Here is a 20462-nt window from a genome sequence, read left to right as displayed (position 1 = left end):
CCCTCCCTCCCCCTCCTACCTCCCTCCCTCCTCCCTCCCTCCCTCCTCCCTCCCTCCTCCCTCCCTCCCTCCCTCCTCCTCCCTCCCTCCCTACCCTCCCTACATACATACATACATACATACATACATACATACATACATACATACATACATACATACATACATACATACATACATACATACATACATACATACATATGTACATTACATACATACATACATACATACATACATACATACAATAACAAAATCTCACTAAAAAATCATCAAAATGCTTAAATTTAAATTAATTTTTATTTGAAGAAAATATCTAAATTTATAAGTACAGTAATTTATAATTTTATAAATTTTAAATTAATTAACAATTTCTATTAGCGATAATTATCAATTACTTTATTTACTTTTGTCAAATTTAAACACAAAAACATACAATATACTAAAACAAATTGCATACAATAACAAAGTCTTACTGAACAAACAACCCATCAAGTTTTATTGTTCAGTCGGCTGGATTTGTACTAACCAGTCAAACTAATAGTTTTGTTTACGTCCCTTGGTAAGAAAACGAAACCAAGAACTAAGCAATACGTAAGCAGCACACGCAAATCTGTTGAAAAACTTAACATGGCCGATGCTTGTGTGTGTGGTTGCTGAAGAGAAACAAAACCACTTGCAAGTTATTGCAGCAGTGCGTTGACACAGTTGACTGACTTCAGTTAGCTTGTGAGGGAAAAATAAATACTTGAACTTCCTTAAGTTCAGTCGACATTTAAAAAAATAAAACTAAAAACTAAATATTAAACCCTGATTAAAACTTTGAAGTCCTTTAAAAAGGAGAAAAGATCACAAAATGAAAAACTGAAAACGCAGTTCTACTATATATGATCTCAGGTTTCATATGTGTATAGTGTCGTTCAAGTCCAACAAAAAAATGTAAAATTGTATCACGGTATAATTATTTGTATCGAATTTCATTGCTGTACTCGTATCTTTAATTCAGTCATGAGGTTTAAAGTAATTTTTTGAAGGAGACCGATAATGGGGGTTTGATCTGTTATCGACCGATCCTCATCAAATAAAGTTGAAAAATTTCAGTTCCTACAAAACTACCTAATTTGGAAGAACTTTTGAGCCATAGATGAGCGTTAAAGTCATTTTCTGGAGTGAATCTTATATAAGGGTCAATTATAGACCGATCTTTATAAACGATAGTACATAAATTATGTTTCGTAAAGAAGTTTTTTATTCGAATTTCCTCGCCTAAGTCGTAATTTTACGCAATTAATGAGGGTTAAAGTAATTCTACTGAAGTGGTCATTAATCGATCCATCTTCATCAAAGTCGGTAGGAAGATTTCAGTTCCCATAAAACTTGTTTATGTTGAATTTCATATACACTATCGGACAAAATAAAGTGCAAAAGTACTCATGCTCAGAGATGGGGGTAGTGCACTAATTTTTAACTATCACTAATAATTAGTGGTAGTTCAAAATTATTCACTACTTTTATTTAAGTTTAGTGATGAATTGAAAAATATAAGCCTCACTCAAAAATAGTGATAGTGATATTTAAAATTTTTAACTAAAAATATTTTAAAAATAGTTAAAATATTTGTTTTTACAGCCTAGTGAAATAATTTTTTCTACACTAAATTATTAGTTCAAAAAATATTCCTTCTTTTTTTTTCACTCAATTAATAGTTTTAATTAATAGATCAGTCTAGAAATAGTTCAAGCCAACCAAAACTTTCTCCGAGGAGAGTCCACCATTCGGCTAAAAAATAATCATTCTAGAGCAGAAGAAGGCAAAGACCTTTTAAATTTTAAAAATATTTGCTTTACTTGTAGATATTTGTTGAGGCTAAAAATACGGGAAATCCTTTGAACAAGTTTTTACTTGAAATGCTTTGAACAAGTTTTGGAATTCAGGTATTTCAACCATTTCTTTTTAAAGCATGAAATGTTGTTGGGATAACTGCATATGAAGGGTCCATCAAAGTGTCATCCCTATCTAAATCTGTATTTTAATTTTTAATAGATATATTTTTAAAAAATTTAATAATTTATTGTCTTACAAATCTTTAATTTTCATTTAAAAATGTGCAAAGAAAATTATTGCAGCCTTTTGTTAGTGACTGTTAAAATGTTTAACCATTTGAATGTAGTGCTTTTTTCTGCACTACCACTCAATTGATTTAAAGTTAAAAAAATAACATTATCACTAAAAAATATTAGTATCGATTTTAGTATTTAATTTCGTATTTTTTAGCTCAATTTACGTAGTTCGTCAGATGAGTCCCAATTTGCAGAGAAAATTTTAAAACGTGGACAAGATGTGTGTGTTAAGACCTTCAATATACAAAATTTTAAAAACAATATCCCAGGTTTTAAACATCATGGTGAAGGGCTATCGGCATTGGTACATTATTCAACTTTAGGAGCGGGTATCTTAGTGAAAATGGAGAAAACAATAACAAATGAGCAATACACGAGCGTATTTAATAAACAATTTTAAAATAAATGCCGTAAAAAAGGGTTTGGGAGACTTAATGCCTCAACAGATTCATGACTTCAAACACACTACAAAGGTTAAAAATATTATTGTAAGAAAAAACAAGTAAGAAAGTATAGTCGGGCGTGACCGACCATATGATACCCTACACCAGTTATGAATATTAAATGTGATTTATTATTCATAATAATTAATTGTTCCGATACATTTAAACAATTTATTGATGAAAAACTAATTTTCTGAAAGAGGCTTTATATGGGGGCTAGGGGCAAATATGGACCAAGCCCGATAAAGTTTTGTGAATATATTTATTTTTATATAATATTTATTTCTGCTGAATTTCATCGCGATATCTGTGTTTATAAGTTAATTTTGGACATTCAAGTAATTTTCGGAAGGGGACTTTGTATGGGAGCCAGGGTCAAATGAGGCCCGATCTTTATGAAAGGCTTGTATAAAACTTAGTTGTGCCGCTTTTTATCGATATACAGGTATATTTAACATAATTATAAGCTCAGATGCCCTTTTCGGGGGGTTCTGTTGTATGCGGCTAGGTGAAATAATGGACCATTTTCAATAGGCTTTGTCCTTGGGTCAGAAAAAGCGTATGTGCCAAATTTCATCCAATAATCTTGAAAATTGCGACCTGTACCTTGCGCTTTAGGCGAACTGGCCAAAAGCGGTTATAGGACACGTCATCAATGTATACTGGACACATTGGAAGGTTATACAGAATCATCGGACGTGCCTGATCGTATACCAGACTCAGAATATGTCGGAAACTTTGAAACGCTGATCCCAGATAGAATGTCTTGGTCAAGCGGAACCTTAGAGCAAATACCATTAGGAATCCGTTGTTACACGGATGGCTCTAAATTGGGGGACAAAGTGGGGCTGGGCTTCTATATTGAAGACCCAGAAACAGAAATATTCCATCGTTTGCCAAATCATAACACAAGCTTCCAGGCAGAAGTACGAGCAATAACGGAATGCGTAAATTGGATTAGAATAAATATGGCGCACACAGCGCTTAATATATTTACCGACAGCCAGAAGGCAATTAGGGCGATATCAGGCGATAGAACTAAATCTAAGACCGTATTGGATTGTAAGAAAGCTTTAACTGAATACTCTCCCAGACGTAAGGTTCACATCATATGGGTACCAGCCCACTCGGGAGTAGTCGGTAACGAAAGGGCGAATGTAATAGCTTTAAAGGGAAGGGAGCTCGAGGCAACAAAAGCTGAACTAAAAATATGGGTGAGAGAATCCCATAAGGCCTCTTGGAATAATGAAACAGTGGGTAGAACCACGAAGATCCTATAGCGTGACCCTGATGAGAGTAAGACGAAAAATCTCCTCAAAATGAGCAAGTCTGAGGTTAGTATGTTGGTACGTATTCTGAGTGGACACACAGGACTACGAGCACATCTATGCAAAATTGGACGTGCGGATTCAGACGAATGTAGAGCATGTGGAGAGGACAGTGAAACTCTGGAGCACTTTCTTTGCCACTGCCAGGCATTCGTCGAAGTTAGATCCAAGTATCTTGGAACATTCCTGACTAACACTGATTGGAAGATTCTTAGGAATTACGTTAAGGAAACTGAGTTTCTGAACACTGAAAAATAATTCTTGCAGTTTTTTTTTCATGATAAGGAGCGCACAACAGGCCCGATTGTGACCTAGGTGTATTTCTTCGGATTTGATGTAGTATACATCCTCCTATCGACCTACCTACCTACCTGTACCTTGCGCTCAAGGTTTACATGGCCAGCCAGACGGACGGACGGACATAGCTAAATCGACTCAGAAAACGATTGTAAGCCGATTGATATACTTTAAGGTGGGTATAGGGTATATATATATATATATATATATATATATATATATATATATATATATATATATATATATATATGTTTTTTTTTTTTTTATGTTACAAACATCAGCACAAACCCAATATACCCTCCCCACTAAAGTGGTGTAGGGATTAAAAACACTGAAAAATTGGAATGACCTGCTCAGAGCATCGCCCCAAATCCAATAGATTAATTTTTGACCACAATTGATAAAAAATTCCGCTGAAATAGCGAACAAAAACGGATTTCTTTTGAAAATAATTGTACGGGGGAAAGCAAGGGGAAGGAAAGGCGATTGCGAATAATAATGGTAGAAAAATACAAAAATGGCATGAGTAGTGCAGATATTGATATAATGCATGTATGTATGTATGTATGTATGTATGTATGTATGTATGTATGTATGTATGTATGTATGTATGTATGTATGTATGTATGTATGTATGTATGATGTATGTATTATGTATGTATGTATGTATGTATGTATGTATGTATGTATGTATGTATGTATGTATGTATGTGTATGTATGTATGTATGTATGTATGTATGTATGTATGTATGTATGTATGTATGTATGTATGTATGTATGTATGTATGTATGTATGTATGTATGTATGTATGTATGTATGTATGTATGTATGTATGTAATTGCTATGTATGTATGTTATGTATGTATGTATGTATGTATGTATGTATAGGTTGATGTATTATGTATGTATGTATTGTATGTATGATGTATGTATGTATGTATGTAGTATGTATGTATGTATGTATGTATGTGTATGTAGTATGTAGTATGTATGTAGTATGTATGTATGTATGTATGTATGTATGTATGTATGTATGTATGTATGTATGTATGTATGTATGTATGAATGTATGTATGTATGTATGTAGTATGTATGTATGTATGTATGTAGGTATGTATGTATGTATGTATGTATGTATGTATGTATGTATGAATGTATGTATGTATGTATGTAGTATGTATGTATGTATGTATGTATGTATGTATGCATGTTTGTATGTTTGGACTTAATAGACGGCTAAACCGATTTTCTTGAAATTTTTACAGTGTCTTCTGGTATATCTGGAAGGAACTATAGGCTACCTTTTGTTTTGGAAATTCAAGTAGGCGAGGTGCCACATATAAAAAGTATTAAAAGTCGCATATCTTAGAAACGGCGACACGAAATAACTCCCAATTAAGAAAATGAAAGTACTCCCAACGAAAAAAGACCTAATAAATATGAAATAAGTTCCAAATAAAAAAATGAAAAAGCACCCAATTTAACTGAAATAACTCCCAATTAAATAAACGATATAATTCGGAAAAATTGGGCTTTATTTCATTATGAAATAACACCCCAAAAAATGGAAATAAAGCCCAATCAAACAATACCCAAAATGATGAAATAAAGCCCTAATATATTTAAACTTAATGACATATTTGTATGAGCTTTCATGTAAATGGTTAAGTTTCACATACATATGTGCAAGTATAAAACCCATCGTGAAAAATCTTTTAAGCGAAATTAAAAAATTACCGATAAATTCTTTAAACAAAATCTCAAAAAGATCTTTCTTATCAAGTTTAAGTTTGCCAGTTGAAATCGACGCTCAAACTTATTCAATTCCTGACAATTCAGTTCAATTTATGAATAAAGTCCATTCAAATTTAGAATATAGGTATAAATTAAAGTGATATAAAACATAGCAACTTACACTTAGGTTAGGTTAGGTTGATAGGAGGATGTATACTGCATCAAATCCGAAGAAATACACCTAGGCCACTATCGGGCCTGTTGTGCGCTCCAATTCAAGAAAAAAAAAAAAAAAAAATGTTCACTGAATGTATTATTTTTCCATGTTCAGAAACTCAGTTTCCTTAACGTAATTCCTAAGAATCTTCCAATCGGTGTTGGTTAAGAATGTTATTTCCGGAATAACATCACTTCCAAGATACTTGGATCTAACTTCGACGAATGCCTGACAGTGGCAAAGAAAGTGCTCCAGAGTTTCACTGTCCTCTCCACATGCTCTACATTCGTCTGAATCCGCACGTCCAATTTTGTATAGGTGTGCTCGTAATCCTGTGTGTCCACTCAGAATACGTACCATCATACTAACCTCAGACTTGCTCATTTTGAGAAGATTTCTCGTCTTGCTCTCATCAGGGTCACCCCATAGAATCTTTGTGGTTCTACCCACCGTTTCATTATTCCAAGAGGCCTTATGGGATTCTCTCATCCATATTTTTAATTCAGCTTTTGTTGCGTCGAATGGTTTTGCGTTTGTCAGGTTAACTACATCGAGCTCCCTTCCCTTTAAAGCTATTACATTCGCCCTTTCGTTGCCGATTACTCCCGAGTGGCCTGGTACCCATATGATGTGAACCTTACCTCTGGGAGAGTATTCAGTTAAAGCTTTCTTACAATCCAATACGGTCTTAGATTTAATTCTATCACCTGATATCGCACAAATTGCCTTCTGGCTGTCGGTAAATATATTAAGCCCTGTGGGCGCCATATTTATTCTAATCCAATTTACACATTCCGTTATTGCTCGTACTTCTGCCTGGAAGCTTGTGTTATGATTAGGTAAACGGTGGTATATTTCTGTTTCTGGGTCTTCAATAGAACCCCAGACCCACTTTGTCCCCTAATTTAGAGCCATCCGTGTAGCAACGGATTCCTACTGGTATTTGCTCTAATGTTCCGCTTGACCAAGACATTCTATCTGGGATTAGCGTTTCAAAGTTTCCGACATATTCAGTGTCTGGTATGCGATCAGGCACGTCCGATGAATGTGTATAACCTTCCAACGTGTCCTATAACCGTTTTTGGCCAGTTCGCCTAAAGTAAAGAGCCGTTCGGCTGTAAGCGCCGCCTCATATCTTTTATATGTTTCAATGGGTGGAATATCTAGCAACGTTTCCAGAGCCTCGGTTGAAGTAGTACACATGGCACCACTTATACCCAAGCAGCATGTACGCTGAACTCCCTGTAGTAGTTTGATATTACACTTTTTGTCCAAAGCAGTCCACCAGATTATTGAAGCATAAGCTAGAATTGGTCTAATTACACTTTTATAAAGCCAATTTGTCATAGTAGGACTAAGACCCCATTTCATGCCTATGGTTCTCCTACATATCGCCCAGCACCGATGTGCCTTGTTGATCCTATCCTCTATGTGGTGTCTCCATTTTAATTTCCGGTCAAGTATTACACCTAAGTACTTAACTTTGTCTGTCACCGGTATCTTCTTGCCCAAGAAGCAAGGTTCAGTATATGTAGAAATTTTTGTCTTTCTTGTGAAAAGACAGATTTCCGTCTTCGCCGGGTTAACATTGAGGCCTCTCGGTTGAGCCCAGCTCAAGGCCGTATTCAGAGCCTCCTCAGCTCTTCTACGCAAGTAATTTGGATCCTTTCCCTTTAAAAGTATTACGACATCGTCTGCATAGCAGACAGGTCTAAGTCCTTTCTCGGTTAGGGTCCTTAGGAGGATATTAATCGTGGTAACCCAGAGTAAAGGTGACAAAATGCCACCCTGTGGTATACCGCGAAATACCTTTTTCCTGATAGTTATATCGTACATCTCGCAGCTTATTCATCTGTTCCTTAGCATGTAGTTGATCCAGTTACGGAGCACCCGGTCAACATAAAACTGGTCTAGGGATTGGATAAGGGTATCAGTGTGCACGTTATTGAAAGCGCCTTCGATGTCAATGCATACTGCCAGTGTATACAGTTTGCTATCGAAAGATTCACCTATGTAGTGGACAACTTCATTTAAAGCGGTTTCCACCGATCGTCCCTTTACATAAGCATGCTGCTTATATTTAAGGTCTTTGTATGGTATGCTGCTTTTAACCATGCTATCGACTATCCGTTCCAAGGTTTTAAGTAGGAAGGACGTAAGACTTATCGGTCGATAGGACTTAGGTGTCGCATAGCTAGGTTTCCCTGGTTTGGGTATAAATATTACCCTTGCATCCTGCCATTTAACTGGGGTATATGCCAATTTTAAGCATGCAGTGAATATTTGTGACAGATGTACGGAAACCAATCCCGCCTCCATCTGCAAAAGTGCCGGGAAAATTCCATCCGGCCCTGCAGCTTTATAGGGAGCAAAGCTCTTGATTGCCCCTTTAACCATGTCAGTTGTAATAACTATTTCCGTGTTACCCTCCCCTTCCTCCAATATCGGTTCATCTATGTTATTCGATATACCGGGTGGGAAATGAGAATCCATTAGGAGTTTCATTGTCTCCTCCATATCCTCAAGCCTCCTGCCCGTCTCATCGATCATAGATTCCGGTTGGACATGAGTTTTGGATAGGAATTTTTTTATCTTCGATACGTCATTTACGCTATCTACCTGTTCACAGAAAAGTTTCCAGGAGTCTCGTTTGGCTTTTCGAACGATTTTCTTATATTCACCAAGTTTATTACGATACTCATCCCAGTATACTGCGGTCTTTTTACGCCGTGCCCGGTTAAATAGTTTGCGAAGAGTCTTCCCAAGGTTCCGGATCTCCCCAGTTACCCAGGGTTTTTCCTGGGCAGATCTCCGCTCTCGCAGAGGGCAGCTGTCCTCGAACGATTCAACCAGGGCACTTGTGAACGTTTCCACTTTGGCATCTATATCCTCTTTATTTCGACATTGAAAAGTGTCCTGACCTAAACGGTTCTTTAGTAAGGTCCCGAAAATTGTCCAATTAGTTTTAGACTTATTCCGAAACTTTATCGGCTTTGGTGGTGGCCTTAGTATTTTGAATCTTATGTACCGATGATCAGAAAAGGAGTGCTCGTCCGAAACTCTCCAATCCTGAATTTCGTTTATAAGCTCTTCTGAACATATAGTTATATCTAATACTTCTTCCTAAGTTCAATGTTATCAAGTCTTTAGTATTAAAGAAATCCATGAGGGCTTGTCCCCTGCGATTGGTGTTTGTACTACCCCAAGCTACATGGTGCGAGTTGGCATCACAACCTATTACAATTTTCTCATTTTTCCTTTGTACCTCTTCAACCAGTTTCATCAGATCCGACGTTGGTGGTAGTGTCGGAGAATCGAAAGGCAGGTAAATAGATGCAAGGAATATGTTGCCACGACCTTGCTTCAGCACCGTTGCATCCGATGTTGATAATCCTGTTGAGAGGAGAAAACATAAGTTCTTGTGACATAAGATACATGTTCTCGGGCGAGATCCTGTATCAGCGTAGAAAAGTTGGAAATTTACGTGATTTAATCCAGAAACCTTGTTGCGAATCGTCCAAGGTTCCTGGATTAAAGCTATATGTATTTTACCTGTGTTGATTTTAGCCATTTTTAGTGTCCTTTTCGAGGCTAGTTGTAACAGCCCTTCCAATCGGCACCTTCCCAATTTTGAATATGACAGATTTGGAGGCGAAGTAAGCCCTACCTTTATTCTTGGCAAGACTAGCCATGGATTTCTGGCAACTTACACTTACATTCAAATAATTATTTAAGAAAAAATTGCATGTTTCATATTTTAAACAGATAGGCCCGATAGTGGCCTAGGTGTATTTCTTCGGATTTGATGTAATATATATCCTCCTATCAACCTAATCTAACCTATTTTAACTGATGAAATGTTTGTAATGGATGAAAGGAGCCATATCATGCATGTTACTTTTAAACATTCAATTATTTTAAATTAAAAATATATCATCGCTTCTAGAAACAAACGTGTGACTTTGGATATATTTAAATAAAGAGCCTTTGTCTTTCGACGTTGCGTCGTGTAAATTAAAAATTATGAAATCTCACTTCTGAAACTATTGTTGCACATCAAATGGTGTTATTGAGAAAATCAATCCATATTAAAATCTTTATTTCTAGTTAAAGCCTATATCCGTAATTAGATTTGTATTTTCGGATCCAATAACATTTAAAAACTGCTTCATTTAATGCTATCAATTCTTCATGCACATAGATTGATTTAAAAATATGAAAATAATAATATATAAAATTTTGTATGAAAAACACTCAGCACACAAAACTACTCGGTTAGTTTTAATACAACATTTTAAAAATTGTTTTCTTTTCAGAATTCGGGCATAAATGAAATAAGGCCCAATAAAATTAAATAAAGTCTAAAAATATTCTGTATGAAATAAATCCCAAATTTTTGCAATTTTATTTGGGTGTTATTTCATAATGAAATAATTCCCAATAAAAAAATGAAACAAAGCCCAATAAAACGAAATAAAGGCCAATTTTTGATTTTTTAAATTTTATTGGCACTTATTTCATTATCCTAATTGGGCGTTATTACATTGGAAGTTATTTCGTGTCGCCCTTAAAAACTACAACAGCTAGATTGTCAAAATTTTGTATGAACAACTTTTACATCCATATGAACATAGGTTGACAAAATGGGCAGCCTAGCTACAAAAAAAATAAAAAAAAATCTTAAAGTAGTATATCTGAAAAAGTATAACAGCTAGAGTTCTCAAATTTCGGAGCCTCTTTAGTATCGACATGAATATTTAGGACAAATATTTGGCGGACTAGCAATATGGCCGTGGCACTCCGCATAGGGATTACATACTAAAATTCATTTATCTGGGAAATTATAGCAGTTGGAATCTTAAAATTTTGCACGAAGACCTTTAACATACATGTGAATATTTGGGAGAGAAATGGAGGGCTTACATAATTCCCAAATGAATTAAATACAAAAACATGTGAACATTTAGGTAATAAATTGTCGAATTAGCAACAGGGAGCGTGGCACCTCTCATATGAATTAAATACAAAAAATTCTAATATATTTATGTGGGACGTCATTGGAGCTATAATAGGGGCGTGGCACTTCCCATATGAATTATATACAGGGTAGCAAAGCACACTGGGTATATCTAGTTGTATATAAAATAAATGAATTTAAAACAAAAATTCTATATTCAATAATTATTTAACAGATTTTTTCGCTGAAATAATAAAGCATGAGCACTTTAGCACTTTATTTTGTCCGTATAGTATAGTGGGGTCAATTATAGACCAATCCCGATAAAATTTGATAAAGAGTATTTTGCTAGCACAAAACTTGTATATGTAGAATTTCACTGCTGTAATCGCATTTTTGAGTCAATAATGAGCGTTAAAGTCATTTTCTGAAGGGGACCTTATAGGCTGATCCTCATAAAATTTAGTAGAGAGTTTTTGGCTCACACGAATTTTGTTTGTGGCGAATTTCATCGCTGTACTCGCAGTTTTAAGCTAATAAGGAGAGTTAAAGTCATTTTTTGAAGGGGACCTTATATGGGGGATAGGATCAATTAAGGACCGATCCTTGTAAAATTTGATAAAAAGCTTTTGGCTCCCACAAAACTTGTTTGTGTAGAATTTTACCGCTGTACTCGCATTTTTGAGTCAGTAATGAGCGTTAAAGTCATTTTCTGAAGGGGACCTTATATGGAGGGTAGGGTCAATATGGACCCCATCCCCATAAAATTAAAGAAAATGGTTTTGGTTCCTATACAACTTTTTTATGACGAATTTTATTACTTTATATGCTTCTTAAGGTCAGATATAAGCATTAAAGTAATTTTCTGAAGGGGATCTTATATGGAGGGTAGGGTCAATTATGGACCGATCCTTATAAAATTTTACGAAGAGATTTAAGTTCCTATAAAACATGTTGCTGTCGAATTTCACCGCTATAGATGTTTCTTGTAGGCAGTTATGAGCGTTAAAGTCATTTTCTGAAGGAGACTTAGTATGGGGGGTAAAGTCAATTATGGACCTATCATTACAAAATTTTACAAAGAGATGTAAGTTTCCATAAAACATGTTTGTGTTGAATTTCACCGCTATTATTTTAGCCAGTTGTAAGCTATAAAGTCATTTTCTGAAGGCGGCCTTATATGGGGGCTAGGCGAAATAGTAGACCGATATTGCCCATTTTCAATACCAAGCAAACTGCATCAACTAAAATTATTTGTGCAAAATTCAGCTCGCTAGCTACTTCCATTTGGACTTATCGTGTTTTCAACAGACAGACGGTAATGGCTAGATCGTCTTGGAATTTTATAAGGACCCAGAATATATACACTTTAATGGGTCTTACACGAATATTTCAATGTGTTACAAACGGAATGACAAAAACATATACCCCCATCTTTTTTGTTGGTGGGTATAAAAACGGTAGTAGCCACATTTAATACAAAAGCCCAAAAATAAAATTTTTTATCTCATAAAAATGTAAGAACAAAAAATATATCTTCAGGATTGAAAAAATAGAATTATTTTCGCTTCTTCGAAAGTCTTTAAACATCAACTCCTCAGAAGGTAAAAAGAATCACTTAGTGCTACTTCTGAAGAGGTGATAAATGTGATTCTTTTGGAAGTACTTCGTTTTATTTTTGCTGGGAAAAAACGATTTGTATGTTGTTGTTTACATTATTTTGCAATGTTTTGGTAGTGTACATAGGGGGTATATAAAATCAAATATATTTCGATCTAGATTGAATTTTGAAAAACGGAAAAAACTGTTTGCGTAGATTATATTGATGATTTTTATATATTAATTTCAACGAATTATATTAAGTTCATCTGTGTTAAAATGCAAAAAATCTGAAAATTTCCCGAAAAATTAGAAAATTTCGACTACTTTGTTAACATGTTGTTACGAAAAAATTTCTGATATGGAATTTAAAGCGTATCTCAAAGACCTTTCTAATGATAACAATATTACATATCTTTCCATTGGAAGAAATATGAAAAAAAAACATAAAAACCTCAAAAAAGGAACTGTTTATTCTTTAATCCAGCTCACCAAATATTGACGTCAGGACAAACATTTTGAGAAATGGTATCTTAGTATCAATTAAACTTTAATTTTAGTCGGAAAAGTTGACACCTTATTTTTCCTCCCTAATGTATATATGTAGGTATGTAATTTCAATGAAGAACTTTTTTGGTTATGTCATATGTATATATAAATTGATTATGTCTTATAAATTTTAATATATTTCATTTACAAAATCACAAAACTCGCGATTAATTCGTTTTGACTCGAATCGCGGGTATAAATTTAAAACTCTTATCGCGAGCTTAATTTTTAAACTCGCTAGTCAAAAAGATTTATTCATTATTTTTGAATTGAAATCGCGCTCCATACCCTGTAGAAAACTTTATTGAACAATGTGCAAAACAAATTTTGTAAGTTAAAATGGTATTATTACCTTTTCTGCAAAACGAGCATATTTTCCTTCCTCTGTTATGTAATCACTGGCACATCTCTTCAAATGACTAACTAAATATTTACGAATAGTTTTAACTGAAGGTAAAACTACACTGCATACTAATGATAACAGCGCCCAATGGCGAAGATTAACCCTTGAATTGGGATCCGGATGATCAGTTGTTTGTTTTATAAGTTGCAAATAAAGTTCATTTATCAGTGACTCTTTTCGCATACATTTATCCATGATTGATTGTACAATAGTAACATGTTCATCTTCAGCTCTTTGCACTGTATCACCTATAAAAAAGGAAAGAAAGCCAGAACAGTAAAGGATGTCATTGATATTGATTGATGTCAATCGATGCGTATTAATGTACTAAACACGAAAAAAATAAACAAATATTTTTTCAAATAGTCCTCAGTTCCCAGCGATTGAAAACCAAGACCTCTGTATAATTTTTGAAAAATAAAATATCTTCGATTTTTTGAAATGGGTCTCATAAATTTTGTAATTTTGAGCTGATTACGGGAAAAATAATCTTACAATTTTTGTAGAGTATTTTTGGTCCACAAAATGAGTGGAATATTATTTTCGCTTTTTATCGAAATATGTGTCAAAATTGTCCTAATTTTTGGCTTATACAGACATAAACTACGTTTTAGTTTTTCATTACGTGATCCTTTGTCCTTTCTAAAGGACTTCAAAGTTTTAAAGAAGTTAATTTTTCCAAAAATATTTTAAAATACTTCTACTGATCAAACAATGCCAAATTTGATGTCAAAAGAACAAGAGTTGGGAAAAATTTTGTATTATTTTATTTTGTACTGTCAGAATAAAAAGATGTTAAAAAAGTATTTTAACATTTTTATCCTTTAATATCTTTTTTCACACGTAATTTTGAAGGTCATTTTTGACATCGTTTGATCCTGACAGAATAAAATAAAAAGAAATAAAATATTTTACAACTCTTCTTGGTCATTCGACACCAAATTTGGCATAGTAGTTTAAGTAGAAGTATTTATATAAATTTGAAATTTTGAAGTACTTTTACAAGAAATAAAAAGCTGTGAAAGCAGCTTTGCTTCATTTAATCTCTAGTTTCAGATTTATATGATCTTGTTCGTGTCTAATTTTTTCCAGAAATCCCTACGCTTATAAGAAAAAAAATCCCTTTTTTTCCTACATCAACTTTTTAGTTTCCCTACTGATATCTCGAATCCTTCCCCAAAATTTAAAATTGTGGCTACACAAGAATAAAGAGCATTAAATTGTATGAAATATTGGCTTTTAAAATGCAAACTTTTATGCATAAACAGCTATTTTATAAATATTTAAAAATGTTAAAATATTCATTATCAACCGTTCTCACAACAAACAATTAACTTGCCAGGAAAAACAGTAGAAAACATTTTTTTTATGAATTATAAAACAGGAATCCTGTTTTATTTTTTCAGTTACAAACCATTTCAGATCATACTTCCTATCAAAAAAGAAAAAAGTTAATTATATCCCACAGCACTATAGTGGTTTATCTATGTCCGTCCGACTGTTCGTCCATGTAAAATCAAACTACAAGTCGTAATTTTCCAGATAATTTGATGAAAATAGGCTCATATGTTTCATTTTACCCAAGGACGAAGTTGTTTGGAAATGGATTAAATCGGTCCATTATTCCCCTAGCCCTCATACAACCTGACCTTCCGATTATCTCACCAAAATTTGACACAACTAAGTTTTATATAGACATAAATGCGCACAAGGTTTACATGGACAGCCAGCCAGCCGGACGGACATGTCTTAATCGACTCAGAAACATCAGCACCCCACTATAGTTGTGTAGGGTATAAAAAGAAATCAAGTGAGTGAAGATAAATACGCCGGGTTAAATACGTTTTTCATGTAAGAGAAAAAAAATATCGCATGCGATAAAAAAGTATTTAATACTTGAAATAAGCATATTTTCACATAATTATACAGATTTTTACACATAATTTCAAAAATAATGTACATATGAGCAATTATCAAAGTTTTTTAATTCCTTTGAAATTGAACTAAATTGTTAATAAAATTGGTAAGAGTGAAATGTGAAACAAATTTTTTACAGGATTATATATAGTGTTTATAAAAAACCGACTTTTGGAAAAACCGGTTTTTCGGTTAACCGAAAATTGACCATTTCTAGAAAACCGGTTTGTCGGTTAACCGAGTATAAAAAACTGGTTAAACCGGTTAACCGAAATGTTTGGAAATCTTTAAAATATTATAATATTTAGTTGAAAAATTTCATTTTGCGAAATATTATGAATTACTTAATAAGATATTTGCACTTTTTAGTAAAGATATGTACATTAATATATCATAAGAAAACAAACTTATATAGATCTGAAGATATAATTGATTCGTTAGGTATATGGAAGTTGCCATAGGAGGGATAAATTGACCTTTGAATATATAATCCATCTATATCAATAGCAAAAATTATGTCCAGAACTATCAAGTATAAAGAGTGTTCAGGCTCGCGACGATTCATCGGGAACGATTCATCGGGAACGGCTCGCTACGCCTGTGGTTGTTCAAATTATTGTGAATGACGCTTAGGAATATTGACAGGTGTCATTCTGACTTCCTGTCAATCAACCTAAGCGCCATTACAGTTTGTGAAAAACCCCAGCAGCATAAGTTCTCGGACGGCAACAACAATCTTTATGTTTCGATAAATAAAGTCCGTTTTGAGAACGTTTGAGAAACTTCTCGATTTTTATTATACTCACGCAGTAAACAAGTAAGTGCATCCTGAATTTTATCATCAATGTTATTTATCTTAATAAATAAAAAATTTCTTCATATAATGGTTGGAATTTGTTTAAATAGTTAATTTTTTATTGCTTTAAATGCCAACTTTTTACTAATTTTCTGATTGTCTGAAATTGCAAATCTCCATTTTATATACATAACATTTGTTTAACAATCTTAGGTCTCTTTTCATATGCACAAACGGAAAATAATATTTATAATTATCTATCCAAAAGTTTTAAAAATCACAATAAAAAATCAAAGAAAACATACAATTTTGTACCAAAAATTAGATTTTTTTGAAACCGGTTAACCGAGACTTAAAAACCGGATAACCCGGTTAACCGAAAACAAATGTTTAAAAAAAAAAAACGGTTTGCGAAAACCGAAATATGCAATAAAAACTGGTTTTTCGGTTAACCGGTTTATAAACACTAATTATATACACAAGATTTCCAGCCTTCATTTCTAAACGTAATCGGTTTTGAATGTTTACAAAATTAAAAACAACGCGTGTCACTAACTACTTTTTTCACCTTCTTTTTATTTCTTGGTCCATAGCTTTAAACTTTTGGACACTATTCGTTATAGTGCTAAGTAAAGACACTTAGGAGATAAATTCTTTACAAGCTTATCCGTGTGATATCACTTTACATATTAGAACTTGGATGTTGAAATTTGTCACCAGGTTTTTTTCAATTTTGATTTTTTTACAGTTTGTTTGACCGGGCGCTGACGCCCCTTAATAAAATACAAAAATTGGACAACAGTGGTTAGATGATGTAATTATACACAGTATGGTATATATCTCGTTAATGTGCCCTAAATGGGAAATGGGTACGACAGCTACAAAAGTTGGTAAACTTGAACGTAAATTTTTTAAAATATCCGATTTTAGCGCGGCACATTCGCACTTATATAGGAAATAATTTGAATTCTTGCGTAAATTGAGTTTTTTGTTATTTTGAAATATAAAATCGGAGGAGCATGCAAAAATTTTATGAACTTTTTAAAAATTTTGCAAAATGACTTTTTTTTATTTTTGCGATTTTATTTATTTAAAATGTCCTTGTGAGCTACAAAGCCGTCACTTATATCTAAACACATTTTGCTAAGGCAGACCATGGATGATGCTCAAAATTCGTCAAAATTATCACCATTTGCAAGTTTTCTTAATACTTTAATGTAAAACTGGGGCGCATAAAAAAAGTAAAATAATTGTAGGTTTTGTGGGTCAAATAAAATTTACCTAGCATCAAAAAGCATCACTCTATAAATATTTAATTCCTTCAAACTATAATTTTTTAATTGCATTCCCTTATAAATCAAGCTCGTAGAATTCAGATATTAACACTTTTTTTCTTTTTTTTGGAATCTTTCAAAAACTAAAAGCAACAAGTTAAAAAATTACTGAAATGAAATTTCTTACTGAGTATTCTTAAAATTTGTTAAAATAAATCTTATGGTAGCTATTTAATGCGCTAAATTTGAATTATTTTTACAATAATGTGCAATTTTTTTTTCAAATATTACATATATAAATAGAATTATTAAGAATTTTTTAAATATTTAAGTGAAAACCGGTATAACTTTTGCGGCCCTCGATCAAAATGATTAACGCGAACTGATTCATCGCGTATTAGGGTCGGTTTATATTCACACAAAATATTTTGAATGTGCCATCAAAAAAATGTTTTGATTTTTTTAATTCTAAAATTAAAAAACTTTGTAGTATATATATATATATATATATATATATTGTTATTACTTGTTTTATATGTTGTTGTTGATACTACAAACTAATTTCAATGAGTAAGAAAATAGGAGATGCCGTTTTTAAGATATCGTTGACACAAAGACATTTTTTTTATAATTTTCCTTATTTCAAAACCATAATATTTTAAATAGAATATTGTCAAACTACAACACATAGGGATTAATTACAGTGAAAAATGATTAAAATCGGATAAATATGTAAGAAAATCTACTATACCAAATTTAACCGTTTTTAGAAAAACTCTTAACCGTGACGAATTTAGAAATTTTGGAGAACCTTAAATTTTGTATGTATGGAAATAATGTGTGTACCGATTTTCATCAAAATCAGATAGGATCATGTTCAACATTTTTTTAAACTACTCTGGGAAAATTTTCCTGGAGATAGCTTAGCTTAAAATGGAGTAAATAAGATTCTATAAAATGACTTCTTGGTACTTTTCGTTCTTCAAAAGATATTTTTTGAATTTTCTAGAAACATGAAACTAAGCATGTAGAGCCAGGAGTAAGTGAGAACATATAAAAGGTACCAAGAAACATAAAATTAAACACCAAGAGCCCTAAGTTAATGCAAATCTGGAGGAAAGAATTTTTCGAATTTTTCTTTCTATGACTGGCACTTTATGGCTTTTATGCACATTCGCAGCAGCGTGATTGAACGAAACTCTTTAAAAAGGGACTTTTTGTTTTACAACTGGGATTTTTTGATTTTTTCTAATAATTTTTTGTATATAAGATTCGGTACCGCCGAATATAGAACTCTTACATGTTTATATGGAATTTTCATTTCTATTGAATTGGGTTTAGAATCTTAATTTTGAATGGTTTTAGGTAATGAAGTTTAGTGCTGAAGTTTTGTATTCGTTATATCGGGTACAAAATTTACACATTCATTCGTAATACAAGGTACTCAATTGAAAAAAAATCGCTTTCGTTAAATCCCAAATTCGCTAAACTGAGTATTCGTTAATCCGGGAAACCACTGTATTTTCATTGATATCATGTAAATTGTAAAAGAAAAGTGTTGTTACAAACCTGAAATTCCAAGTCCCGAATATGTTAAAATCGCTTGAAAGATTTGCACCATAACTGTTTCTTCTTGATCTGATAATTTACTCAGACTTTGGGTTATTTGAATTCTACTAAAAGCCCAATACGAGTGTGGAAATCCTTTGTATGTTTCTCCATGTTCTTGAACATTATTTCCTTGTTCAGCTCTTAATTTCTCCAAGCGATGTTTTGACAATCTTCTTAAAGTATTTCTAAAGAAACCGCCTCCAGATTCTTGAGGTTTTCTTAATATTTCCATATCGATTAGTTGTCTCCTACAAACAACAACATTCTGGTACAAACGAGCACGATCCTCATTTGTTGTTCCTTTACTTTTCTTAGAAACTTCAAAACTGTTCATAATCCAGTTGGAAAGTGGTGGATAATACGATACAATAAGTGATCCGATTTCATTTTTCTGTAGTGTTTCAAATACGAAACATCTTTGTGCTTCTAGTGAAATATTTGAGTCTTTAATATTTGGCTTATTAACTTGCACATATTGTCTGTTTAACGTAAGAGTTATAAAACTGTCACTGGGATCTAACATAATGGACTCAATATCAATGTATTTAAATTGATATAGTATAAATTTATCTTCAGGCTGAATAAACATGATTCCTTCATAGTTAACACCAAAAATTATGTTACTTCCATGACTCCAAAAACCTTTATATATAACATTAAACATCGTTGTGCCGTAAAGTGGGTATTGCATAACACAACTTAAATATAGCACCTTGGCAGTTAATTCATTTCTGGACGCTCCATATTGGCGATGTGCTTGTGCTAAAATGGGAATCCAAAATTCTTGTTCTCTTGTTTTTGAAATTCTTTCTGGAAGAAAGTTATTAATATCAATATAATATTCCGGTTTGGGCTGGTTTGACGGATCACCTAAAGCAACTTGAGCTTGAAGTCCAGCAAGTTGAAGAGCAACTTTTTCACTAACTGGAAATTCATCACACTAAGGAATAAAATACAATATTGAAATATTTATGAACATATATAGAGTTTGTAATAAAAACGACTTTTAAAGAAATTAAATTTTCGGTTATTCATTTAAAAAAAAAAAAACTATTCAACGAATAGTTAGTTAGTTAGTATAAAAGGAGGATGTATATTAGAGTGGGTCGGTCTCTATGGACAAAAAAAGTCGTGTCAGTCACCCCCTAAAATTAAAGATATGTTAATAACATTTTCTAAAATATAAAAAATATTTTTTTGCCACGCCTAGAAATACCGCCC

At 33.0% G+C, this 20462-nt stretch overlaps 1 protein-coding gene across 1 annotated transcript in view; it reads right to left on the bottom strand.

Annotated features, from left to right (window-relative positions):
* Positions 1-20462, bottom strand: part of LOC119599837 (myosin-I heavy chain) — a 779075-nt gene that overhangs the window by 201022 nt on the left and 557591 nt on the right. Inside the window, exons 9-10 of the mRNA XM_037949747.1 lie at positions 19200-20181; positions 13593-13891 (exon numbers count right to left, since the gene is read on the bottom strand). Of these exons, the coding sequence (XP_037805675.1) occupies positions 13593-13891; positions 19200-20181 (1281 nt within the window). The remainder of the gene's footprint in view (positions 1-13592; positions 13892-19199; positions 20182-20462) is intronic.

Source organism: Lucilia sericata, unplaced genomic scaffold (assembly GCF_015586225.1).
Source record: "Lucilia sericata isolate MDLA Ls3-8-SP2 unplaced genomic scaffold, ASM1558622v1 Contig000090F_arrow, whole genome shotgun sequence".
Taxonomy (NCBI): Eukaryota; Metazoa; Arthropoda; class Insecta; order Diptera; family Calliphoridae; genus Lucilia; species Lucilia sericata.
Note: the sequence above shows the minus strand (reverse complement) of the source record. Positions and strands in the feature narration are given on the sequence as shown.